The 12,354-nt window shown below is 43.7% G+C and overlaps 1 protein-coding gene across 8 annotated transcripts in view; it reads right to left on the bottom strand.

Annotated features, from left to right (window-relative positions):
• Nucleotides 1–12,354, bottom strand: part of myo18ab (myosin XVIIIA b) — an 82,379-nt gene that overhangs the window by 36,774 nt on the left and 33,251 nt on the right. For all 8 annotated transcript variants that reach the window (XM_029518504.1, XM_029518507.1, XM_029518505.1 and 5 more), the window contains 10 exons: nucleotides 11,069–11,239; nucleotides 10,612–10,702; nucleotides 9,886–10,078; nucleotides 9,079–9,165; nucleotides 6,644–6,785; nucleotides 6,392–6,551; nucleotides 4,164–4,350; nucleotides 3,779–3,986; nucleotides 2,924–3,033; nucleotides 7–72 (listed from right to left, as the gene is read on the bottom strand). In XM_029518504.1, the coding sequence (XP_029374364.1) occupies nucleotides 7–72; nucleotides 2,924–3,033; nucleotides 3,779–3,986; nucleotides 4,164–4,350; nucleotides 6,392–6,551; nucleotides 6,644–6,785; nucleotides 9,079–9,165; nucleotides 9,886–10,078; nucleotides 10,612–10,702; nucleotides 11,069–11,239 (1,415 nt within the window). The remainder of the gene's footprint in view (nucleotides 1–6; nucleotides 73–2,923; nucleotides 3,034–3,778; nucleotides 3,987–4,163; nucleotides 4,351–6,391; nucleotides 6,552–6,643; nucleotides 6,786–9,078; nucleotides 9,166–9,885; nucleotides 10,079–10,611; nucleotides 10,703–11,068; nucleotides 11,240–12,354) is intronic.

Genomic DNA, 12,354 nt, shown 5'->3' with positions numbered 1-12,354 from the left:
TCTCACCCTGCTCAGCCCCATGTAGTAGCTGCTCTTCTCCAGCTCCAAGGACTCCAGCAGCTCCTCCACCGCCTGGGAACCAGCAAAACAAACCATCAGCCAACAGATCAACCAAACAACTCCATTTCCTTCTGGGCCTTCCCTCCACATGATCACATGACTCAGCTGCCCACAGGAAGATAGCTGGTGCCATAGCAACAAGCACCATCCCAACGCCGTTGACACACACACTTTCCCTCCATCAGCCTCAAGGAACTTGAACACAAAAAACTAAAGTGAGAAAAGCTTCTGAAGTCGGTGTCTTCTCCTCCACCACCGACTCCACCTTTGGAAGACAACCTGTTTCATTTATGGGCCTCACATGTTGGCTGATGAAAAGATTCACATTGGAAACGACGGTATTTGCAATATTTTATAAATCTGGTCTTAAAAGAGGACAATGTGTTTCCTTCCCTCCCTTCTGAGATGAAACAGTCCAGGTTGATTTTGGCTATTCTTGAACTTTAGGGATAAAAATGTGAGGTTTGTTGGAGTTCCAGGGAAGAAATCAGCTGGAGTCCTGTAGGGACCATCAGAGTCCTCATCAACGCTGATGTTAAAACGTCCAACTTCAGAGCAGAGAGCTGGAAGACAAAACTGTTTTGGCATCTACGGCCAATTTCCTCTTTCATTTATTAAGGATCAATAAAATGCAATGATACATACGTTGGCAGTTTATGCATGTGATGCATATAACGGTGGGAGGTGAGAAAGCATGTGGGGGTGTGTGATTATTTCTACCTCTTAAAATATTTTCTACTTCATCAATGATATTATATATCATTATCTAATATATATTATATTCTCTTTAATTTGTTGACTACAATGCTGAGAACAGGTCAATTTCATTGCATGCTTGTATAATGGCATCAAAGAATCTTGAGGGTTGAGGGCGTGGCCCATTTGACAGATGGGTGAGAGGACGATCACCAAAATCTCAGGCCATTTTTGGCTTAAATAGGATTATGTATTGAGTCAGTCTGTTCCAAGATGGCGGCAGCGGCAGAAGAGCTCATTTACAGTCAGTGGAAATATCACAACACATGTCCCAACATGTGGAGCCACTTGAAGTATCTCACTCTGAGTTTTGGCCCAAATTGACTCTGTGCTGTATAATGAGCTGGAGTTCCTTCCTGCTGTTTGAAAAGAAAAGCTCTTGGAAGGTAGATCATCTGGCGTCTTGACGTCACGGCTACATCCGGCTGAATAACGGGGAAGTGACAGAATTGGGACAACAGAGAGGAAGATGGACAGGGATTTTGGAGGGTACCAAAAAAAAAAAAAAACAACAACAACTGAACTGAACTTTTGTCGCACTTTCTCTTTCATTGAAAACCAATTCTTTTATATTGTCCCTTCAATTATACGGCCTCCTCTGTCTCAGATCGCTTTCTTTCATCTTTTCATTCTTCTGCCCATTCTCTCCTGACTCCCCGGAGCACTGGGCACTTAGTTCTTTCTGAGCGGGTTATTCTCTTTAAGCTCATCTCCAAGGAACCATGTGAGGCACTTACTGTCAGCGTGCTGCAGTGTGGTAAAGAGGGCACGATTTCATCAATCTGCTTAATGAATCTGTTTTTAATCTGTTGGTGAAGGCTACTTTTCTTTCATGTTGCACATTAAAGTGGCACACAGCAGATTGACGGCCAGTCAGATTCAACAGGAAAGCCACTGAAAAACTTTTGTAAGAAGCACATCACGTAAAGGCGGCTTTAAAGTGGAGATGTTTGGCCTCCAGCAGCCCTGCCTCCCTTGCATGAAGGCTAATCACACCTTTGTGCAAAGCTGCTACACGCCGCCTGAACAGACTGTGGAGAAGACATTAATCATATGCTCTGAGATGCTCCTAAACTGTTCTGATGCCTGCACAAAAGGAACGGAAAGATAGCGGGACAAGAGGAAAAGTGGAAAGAGACAAGGGGATGGGAAAGGCTTGAGAGTGAAAGAGACAGAGGGGAGGAAGGGGGATGAAAGAAAACAGAGGGAAAGCTCTTTCCTCTGCTGGTAATTAATCAGTACAGTAGCTGTATGCTGCCAGCCTGCACAATTATAATTAATTACACACAAGAGCGCTCTTGGAGCCGGAAGAGGACAGCACAGAGAGGAGAGCGGGAGGAGTGGTGAAATAAAGGGATTGTGTTTCACGCTGTGAGATCACAATGTGGAAGACGAGCAGAGAAACACGGAGTATCCAGATGTTACGCCTTTGATTGCTTTGCTTAGAGAATAACTGGGACTCCTTCAGGAGCCGGTGGTTCAGGATGTCACCCAGAAACTCGTACTTTTGCAAGTCAAGCTCTAAGACAACTGGAACCTATGTTTCCCATAATGCAAAGCAATGGCATACTTTGTTGTGATGCGTTCCATTTATGTCAGAAGAAGGGACAACACATCAGAGCGGTTGGACATGATTTTCTGTACAACTGTTTAATCAGACAAATACGACACGAGCGCTGAATCAACGCAAAGCAGCCATCTTAGATTGAGGTCAATTTTGGCGAGTTAAAAAACGCTTTTGAAGAGTTTTTCTGGTGAAATCTCTAAATTGTGTCCTCCAAATGCAAAACTGATTGCACCCACTGGACTCCTATTGACTGGTCAGCTCTTAAACTGAGATTATATGAAGCCAGTTGATGATTATTATTTACGACCACGTCGCTCAATGAAGTTCTGTATGTGTTCACGGCTGATATATCTTCCTCCTCTGTGGCACAGAGTGTCTCCACAAACACATTAATGAGCCCCCGCCATTGCTCTGGGCAACATCTTCCTTTACCACTAAGAACACACTCAGTCCCACATGTATCAAGTGAAAACGCCCTCATCCTGACTGGATCATGTTGATTTTTTAGGACTTAATTCAGAAAGCACCTACAAAACTCACCCTCTTCTCATCTGTTACAATGTAATGGCGGCCGTGTTTCTTGGTCAGATGTGGTGCCAGGACATCGAACCGCCGGCGGAACTCAGAGAAGACCATGTGGTCTGGATATCCTGGAGGGAGACAGGACACAGGACAGCAGGTGAGAGCCCAAACACTGAAGTTAGAGGAGTGAGACGAGAGCCAGCAGCGAGTCAAAAGTCAACTTTTATTTTCAGGAGAAATAAAAAGAAAAAAAGGAAAAATCCAAAAGTTTGGAAGTTTTGACTGAAAAGGTCACAGGAGTCTGTTCAAGCTTACAAACAGTGATGACGTCTTTCAGAAGACAACCTGGAAAAAAGGCTAAAGCTTGAAACACAGACAGAGAATAATTGGACGATATTGGCTTATCGAAAACATTTTAGACTCCCCATTGCTGGAAGTTTCATCACATTTCATCACTGGCTTCAAATGATTTGGGCAAGAAAAAACAAACTCACATCGACGTCATCAGAAAGTCTGACAGTCTGACCGCAGGTTAAACTTTTTAGTTTAGTTTCATAGCTGACACTAAAAGATGGAAGTTTAATGAGAACCCAGGCGATTCCGATTTCTACTTCAATGAAACTGGGCAGTCAACAGCGGTCAACTTGAGACAAATGTTGAGCAATATATGTTACATGTAAAAAAAAAAAAAAAAACTGCCTGAGATAAAGTTAAAGCCTTTGAGATCAGAAATGGTTTAAATGGGATTGGATCATATACGTGTCCCAAGATTCAAAGAGTAAATACAGATCAAACTCATGGCTTTAAACCCGTTCGGCCCATCCTTAGAATGGATCAAGCTCCAAAACTGTCACATTCTGGTTCTTTCCCTACCTTGCCTGTAGATGCGGAGTGCATCCAGCAGCTTGGAGCCTCGGAGCTGAGCCCTCAGAAGGCCGACATCCAAAGTCATAAGACCAGAGTCGGGGCTCTCTCCGTGTGTCACTCGGGGCTCACCGCCTCCACCCACCGCCTCCGCTTTGGGCAGCAGGCAGTGGACGAAGTGAACCCTGGAGCGACGCACCATGTCTATGAGAGCGTCCTGAAAACAGAAGGGAGGCGACTGATATCAGCTTCTGCTCGATGTCGGTCAGTGGAACCGACTGGTACGTTTAAGGTGGGCGGAGCTATTTGATGGAAATAACAATAACAAAAAGCACCAGGTACGATGACAAAGAGCCAGTTTGTGTTTGCTGTTGGTGGCCGCTGTTTTCCTTACCACTTGGAGTTTGACCTGGATACACAGGCTCTTCTTCTTGACGGCAGCCACTCCGGTGGTGAAGGTCTTCCTCATGCTGGTGGCCCGACGCAGGGCGAGCTGCGAACTGCCCTCCAGACCAGCGATAGAGCCAGACAGCACTGTGGCTCCGCTGGCCCGGCCCATGAACAGCCCGCTGATGTTCTTTCTGTGGTGACAGAAAATCAGATTACATTGAGATAGAAAGAGCGATTTATTAGGAACACCTCAATAACACTCCGAGATCCATGTCTGGAGACGGGGAAGGCCACTATCTTTGTGACACGCAGCATCATCCTGCAGGAAGGAGCCGTTAAAAGAGGGATAAACCAGCTCAGCAGAAATCTGGCCACTGGGACCAGGTTTTCACCGGTCCAGTGCTGGTGGCTCTGTGACTGCTGCCACCTCAAGGTTTGATTCCCTCGGAAGCTTTCTTCTTACCACAGGTGTAAAAATGGATTTTCTGTGTGACTGCAGGTTTCCTGTCAACTCCAACCAGTCAGTCTGTTCTCTTCTGACCAACTGAAAACCTCAGAGATTAGACTAATGCCAACAATCAAATTAACATCACAGAGGCTGCTGTTGTTACAGGATTAATGGTAGCATGGTAATTCCAAAATGGGGCCTGAATACAGGTGTTCCTAATAAAGTGAACTGTTAGTGTCTGTGCTTGCTTGTGAGCAATAACAGCCAGTGACAGAACATACAAGGAGCTGATCTGACGGCATTACTGGCAGAGTCCACTGTCTGGAAACGCATATGTTGGCGAGCTGCTCCATCGTTTGGCTCTCTGTTTCCGGCTGCTCTCACTTTTTAGAAATCCTGATGGATCCTGGCAGTCCGGGTTTGGTTTGGATTAGCTGTTGTTTGCAACTAATCACGGAAAACTGAGAAATCACTGAACCGTAGTTCATTTCTTAATAGTTCACTTGGCTTTTGTTGATGGCGACACACTGAGACAGATTTAACAAAAGAAGAATTTTTGGCCTATTTATGAAACCTTTCAAATGTTGGAGGCCAAACGACTGGACCGAAGAGAAGGGAGATGAGGTTATTACGCTCTGCTCTGAGGACCTGAGGCTTTGAACCGACTTGAGTTTCTACGTTTATGAAAGGACAACCTTAAAGCTGCCGGTGCTGCGAGAATACATGTGAAGTGAAACTCCTGCATAATTCTATAAACATGAATTCCAACTCTCTGAGCATCTGATAACCTCGTTTAGAAGTGCACAAAGTCCCTGAAAACCTTCAGGGATGTGTGTGAACTTTTGTTCACACACATTTCTGTCAGCTTTTCATAACACTCATGAATTTTTAGTGTCTGGGTAAAATGGGATTTTCGTCTTTAAATGATTACATTACGGTGTAGTAATGATTCCCGTGACCTCCACGTTGTGTGGTTGGAGGCAGCGATCTCAGAGATAGATATCTTAAAGCTCTGACAAATAAAACCAGATGTGTCTGCGTGGACAGCAAAGTCTGTCTAATTTTAATTTGGGCTAAACGACTCATGCTGATTAATCACTAACTTTTTCAGTCCGTGGGCAATTTCATTACTCTAGCTAGTCTGTCTGTGTGATTGCCCCTCACGTGTTTTTATGTTGTCTAATGCAGATTGATATTAAAGGGATTAAATGTCCAGAAGGAACACTGTCTGGTGCGCACTAATCATTTTGTTTTTCTCTTTTAGCACAGAGATACGGAACACTGAACAAAACTCTCCTTTAGGTTTGATGAACAGGTAACGGTTGTATTAAATTCAGCTGCTCCAGAATGAAACCTCTCGTTTGTTTCGGAGTCATTCATGCTCTTATAATCTCTGGTGTGGACCAGAAGTCTGGCTTAGTGGCTCAGCTCCTGACTGGTTCCTTTGAGGGGGTGGGGGCGTTAACCCGATCCTGGCCTCTCCATTGGCTCTGTAGATTCTGATGTTGTATTTTTCATTTTTTAAAACCCTCACTGATTCTGTTTCCCCCGTAGATCACCAGCCTTCAGATCTCTACCCCTCAGATCATCAGACATGGTCCCCGCTGAACTTCCTCACTTTAAAGGTAGAGGTGAATTTGGCCCAGATTGAGGAACACCCTGCCCTTGTCGGGTTTGAAGGCCAAAAACCGTCATTTTCTTGTCTTTGTTCTGCTGTGCTCTATAAATCAATGGGAACACTGGAAACGCTGGATGTTCTATGGCTGAGAACGCGCCACACTCACTTCTGGGAATCCTGCAGCAGGGTGGTGGCGTTCTGGGAAGCGGGGTTGTGCTTGGCGTGGCTCAGCCACCCTTGAGCATTGTACTCCACCCAGTTTGTCCCGTGGCTGTGGCCAAGCAGGAAGAGGTGGGGCTTCTCTCCTCGCAGCAACAGACTGGAACCTGCATCACACGGGACATGTTATCATCATCAGGTTCCTCTACGAACCTCCAAGTGTTCGCAGCGTTCTGAGCACCGCAGGCTGAGGGCTCACCTTTGTTTTCTCCCTGCGCAGATCCGTAGTAACTGAAGAGTCTCTCCAGCATGGTTTCCTCTGAACCTCCGGGCTGAACCGCCTCCTCCTCCATCAGCCACAGCAGACCTCGAGCCTCATCTGTCCGGGCCAGAGTCCGGACCTGTGGTGGACATGAGCAGTTCAGCTACTTCTTCCTCTCTAATCCCTTTGACCTTAACCGGAACAATCCTGAGGTCAAGCCCAGATGTTTCCACAAACCTCACAAATTACAACCAAAAGTATTCCTGAGGTTAATATCAGTTTTAAAAAGCTCATGCTGCAGCATTAAAGGTGAAAGTAGAATGATCCTGCTTTGCAATTCATTCTGGATCACAACACACTCGCTGTGCTTCGTCCTCAAGACGATATTTGAAAAACGAGGAGGTAGACGATTTCAACAGAAGGAAAAAGTAACAAGTTCCCTGTAGGACAAACACACTGATGAACACTTTAGATGTTCAGCGTGGGCCTTCACACACTCTCACAAACAGCTGATTAATGCAATGACTGCCGCTCGCTGGCGTCCTTCTACTATTAGTCACTTCAGACAGTGGGGTTGTTGGATGTGAGGCAGAAATCAGGCTGAATCTAAATAATCAAGAGGAACCTCTGCAAATAGACAGCCTTTGATCAAAACTGAAGTTTATCTGGATCTAAATGCCTTCCATTAAGGACCAACTGATGAATGATGAATTATTCTGCTGCTGAATTTGGCAACTTGAAGGTTGACAGCGATAAATCTAACTCAGCTTGTTGTCTTTGACCAGAAGTAACCGCCCAGGGCTGTATCATTTAATATCCAGTGAGTTAGAATGTTTTCTTCATGGCTCTCCTGGCCGTCACAACACTTGGTGTGAATCCTTTACCAACAAGGAAAATCTAACAAAATACATTTTTAGATCCTTTTAAAGATTTACAAAAACATTTTCTTGTCTGTTTCTCATCTGTTTGACATTTCCAGAAATGACACCAGAGTGACACAAGATTGTTTAGATCTCAAAAAGGACTTGGTTACATTTAGGGAACAGAATTAGTCCTAAAAACAGACTGACAGAGATTATGCTTTCATTTTGATCTATGAAATACTGAAATAACTTCACCGTGTTGAAGAAATATCAGGAATTATCCCTCAACAAAAGTCAAAAACGGAACCACTTTGGACAAACTGTCAGTTGGTTGGTGAGCATTTAAAGATATCAATAATGATTCAGTTGATGGAAATTTACAGTGATCTGTATTTTTAACTTCAATAAAATCATATATCCTCCCTCTCCTGAACTCGAGGCTTCCCACAGGTCATTTCAAATAAAATATGTGTCAACGCCCATGGAAATCAACAGTGCTGTCCTGACGCCACGCACATCTGTACCCTTAATAACTGTGAATTTTCAGTAAGAAGTCGAATGATGATCAGGGAGGAAGACATCAAGAGAGAGTTTAATAAACCACAAACCTGATTCCAGTTAATATTGCTGGAAGAGGATGAATTCCAAAAAGAAATTAGCAAATTAGAGGAAAAAATGAGTCACAAAGAGCCAAAAGAACAGGATGGAAGCAACAAGCCTGGCAGACGTATAAATGACCAATGTCTCTTTTTGTCTCCATTTAAAAGATGAAAAAAAAGTCCCCGGTTCTAAACAACAAATACCAGAAGACTGATAGAAAAATAAAATAAAAGAGTTCATCAGTTTGGAAAAGGGGGAACTCATTTATTCAGTGGACCTCAAAGATTAATTCAATTTGTGTCGTCTATACAAACAGATTTAGTCATAAATATAACCAGAAGTTATCATGTAATTCATGAGAAATATGGAAACAAAACAATGGAATTGATGATTTGTTAAAAAGTGAAAAATTGTGACCGTGTCAGAAGAACTCAAAGGATCCCATCAGCTGTTACAGCTCACCTTCAGGCGTCTAAAGGAATCAGCCATAACATCATAATAATTATAGCTGATCAGGGATGTCACATTTAAACTTATTTTGTGAAAAAGCAGAACTTGTTGAGAAGATATTACTGCACAAGTCTAACACACAGGCAGCAGATTTTTCCTTCCCGGGTCTCAGATCACATGGTTTAACTCTCAGTGATTCTGGCTTTGCTAGATTAGCCCTGAAGCTACAACTATTTGCACTGGCAAGTGGTGATGAACGGAGCTATTTACAGGCTCAGTCAGGCTATGACATGATTTGCACTAATGTCTCTGAATCAGATTAAAACTCCAGCGCAAACAAACTGCCCTTGCTGCTGAGCCTGAGTGCTTCACTAAACACAAACACAACTTTAATGTGCGCTCCTTCAAACAACAAGCACACATTTCTCACGGGGGGCTTCAGGTGGGAGCAGAGCGCACTTACATCACGTGCACAGACGCGTGAAAGGGAGGAAAGGCTGGAGTGAGGAGGATGCTTACCAGAGCTTGGGTGGAGGCCTGGTCAATAGCTGCTACAGACTGCGAGGTACTGCACTCTATGTCATCTAAAGCAAGCTCTATGTTTTCCTAGACGGGATAAAGGATCAGGTTAGTAACCTACAGGGGGGCAGAAGATCATTTCATCAATAAATCACAAGTGTAGCTATTCAGATGTTATAAATTAGACTTCAGTAGACTGTAGATTGGGTTGTGTAAATGTGCATTTCTTTCTAATTAGCACAGAGCTTCTCACTTGATTTTGCAGAGATCTGTAATAGGAGTTATCTGTCTTTGAACATGACTCAACTACAGCAGCTGAACTGGAAAAGATGGAGGTTATTTTAGACTTTGCTGAGTTGGGTCGATCATTGTGGGCTCTGCAGCAGCTGAACAAAGCGGCCGGTCCGATCTCTGCTCGTGTACTTACAGATATTCTCAGTTAGCTCGAGTGGGATCAACCCATGCAGAGAACAGTCTGAGGTTTCAGCTTCTGCCCAGAACAATCGAGGTAAATAGAATTCTAGATTGATTAATGTCCACAAGGAAACCGATAAACAGCACTTTCTGTTCATTATTCAGTCATTTCTTTGTAACCACAGGCCCCTTTGGCCTCCGCTGTTTTGGGCTGAAAGCGGTCTTAGAAAGTCGTACCTAGCAAACCAAAAACTCTGTGTGGTCAGATGCCAGGAGAAATGAGCAGGTGAATTAAAAAGAAAATCTATAATTTAGTTTTATTTTGAATGATTTTCTGTCACCACAGAGCTGATGTGTGTGTGTGTGTTCCCACTGCGCTCAGCCCAGCAGCACCTCCTTGTATCGGTCCAGCTCCTGGACGAAGGTGCGTTCATGGAACAGGGTCTGCAGCCGCTCCTGGGTGTAGTTGTGGCAGAGCTCTTCGAAGGTGGCCCCACGCTGCTGCTGAGCCAGTCGGGGGTTCTGGAAGCCCGGAGTGTCCACGATCAGCAGGGAGCACAGAGAGTGCTGACTGGACTTCAGAGCCCTGAAGGACAGAGTCGAATCATTCAGCTGCTGCACGCGTCGCCGAATTTACAGTGACACAAAACAGAGAATGTGAAATCTTTTACACAGAATTAATCTGCAACAGGGGGACTAATTAAACTAAACACCTGTTGAGTGCTGCATAAAAAGTCCTTGTTCTGTGACTCCTAAAATCTCTTTTTAAAGCCTTTTGGGCCTCACTATACTCGTTACAGAAGTGTTAACCCTCCATTTCTGGAGGTGACCACCCTTTGAGCCCGAGAGGATTGCATTTCTTTTTTGCTAATTTTTCAATTAAAAATAAAAAAACTGAAACCTCGCCTTGAAATCTTTTTTCACACTCTTCCTATTTGCTTTCATTAACTTTGACACAAGTCTAGAAGAGGAAGAGGCGTGTGCCTGAAGCCGTCTCGGATGAACAGAAACACTGTGAGCGCTTCAGAAAATACTCTGAACGTTAGTCAATTCAAATCAAACATACATGAAAACTGAAGGAATATTGGAATACTGGGTGTAAATGTTGCAAGGTCTAACCTGTTAATGAGGGAGATGACGAGTGTGAAGAGCTCCGAGTAGAGTCCTGATGCCATGGACTCCAAACACTCCAGAGCTGTGACCTTTGACCCTGGGAGACAGAAGGTCAAGGCTTATGACAGTGAAATTAACAGTAACAGCATTTGAACTCTGGAGGAAAAAGTGGACAAACCACGTGGAGCCAACCAAATCTAAAAACTGTTTTGACTTTTAATTTTTCAAGCTTGTTTAATTTATGAAAGTTTTATCTATGATAGAAATTTTTGATTTTCAAATTATACACTGCAACTTCTTACTCATACAAATTTTTTAATTTACAAAATTTACTAAATGATACACAAGGCCAGTTTTTCCTACAACAAGCTTTGATTTAGCATTCATCTGTAAGTATCTGTAAGTGTAAATCTCATCTCATCCATCCATCAGATCCAACACGGAGACCTGAGCCTGGTTCTACCTGAGCTGTCCCCTTGGCTGCTTTCGTCCTGGGCTCCTCTGAACGAGGTGGAATGCTGCAGTCCTTTGGTCTGGTGCTTAAAGATCGCAGAGGAAAGCTCCTCTAAGGTGCAGCCCAGCAGGTAGGCTGCTTTCTGGGCCCATTCGTGACGGGCAAACTGCCTCCGTCCCGCTAAAAAGACAGAAGAAATGGGTTTAAAATCCAAGATGACCTGAAGGACAGGAATAATGAAGATGACGGGTACAGAGACATGAAGAGGGTCAAGGATAAGCGGGCTGAAAAGGATGCTTAAAAAAGTACATGCTGGGAGAAAACTTGTGTGCAGTTACTGTCAAGCTTCATAATGCGTGAGCTCAAGCTAACATAAACTGCACTGAAAGTACACTGTAGGAGTACAAGAAGAGCGAGAGCCGCAGTCTTAGGCTTTAATCCTGAGGAGAATTCCTCGTGGCAGGTCTGTACAGCTCTGGAGAAAGAGATGTCTGGAGTCTGCTGACGGCAGTGGAAAGTACAGGACTGTGGGATTTGTGCAAAAACTAACAGTTAAGGTGTTAAGATGCATTTTTCAGGCTGAGCTTAGCTGTCTGTTTAACATTTAAAGTCTCAAATGATTTTATTAGGAACACCTACATCATTTTTATTCACAATGAAATCGGTCATAATCATCAGTCCTGTAACGACAGATTGTGTTTACAGCCTCATCAAAAAAAAAAAATGTACAAGAGGGAAAGGGCTAGGAAGTGGTGAGGGACGGTTTCATCTGAGACTATAAACGCATTAGGAAAACAATAACTGAGCTACATAATAAATGGGCCGTTTCCCCATAGACTTCAACAAAATCTGACTTCTTCTACACACACAACCAGTAGTATGGCTCTCTGGTTTGGGTCGGGGTTACGACTCAGTTCCTGTTTTGAACAGGTTGCGTCTTCTTTACTTTATTCCTTCTTTTCAAACAGTTTTTTTTATTCTGCTGCTTATCACCTTTCGGCCAGCTCATTCAAAGTCTGTGTATTTCTGTCTTTTTTGGGGGTAACTCATTTTCAGCCCTGCTGCTTTGTTTTTGACCATCACATTTCTTTTTCTGAAAGCCTTGACTCACAGAAGAATAATAAATCACAAAGGAGTAAAGAGCTCCATAAAACATGATCACAGCCATTGAAACACATCGTCAGTTTGCAACTGCAGGCATTTTCAACAGCTACACTTGTGTGGTGATATGTGGTGGGAAGCAGTGAAAGCAAAACAACCAACAGTGATTTGGACTGCTAATCACTGTTGATCAT

The sequence above is a fragment of the Echeneis naucrates genome, chromosome 13 (genome assembly GCF_900963305.1).
Source record: "Echeneis naucrates chromosome 13, fEcheNa1.1, whole genome shotgun sequence".
In the NCBI taxonomy this organism is placed as follows: Eukaryota; Metazoa; Chordata; class Actinopteri; order Carangiformes; family Echeneidae; genus Echeneis; species Echeneis naucrates.
This window is presented reverse-complemented; position numbering and strand designations above follow the sequence as displayed.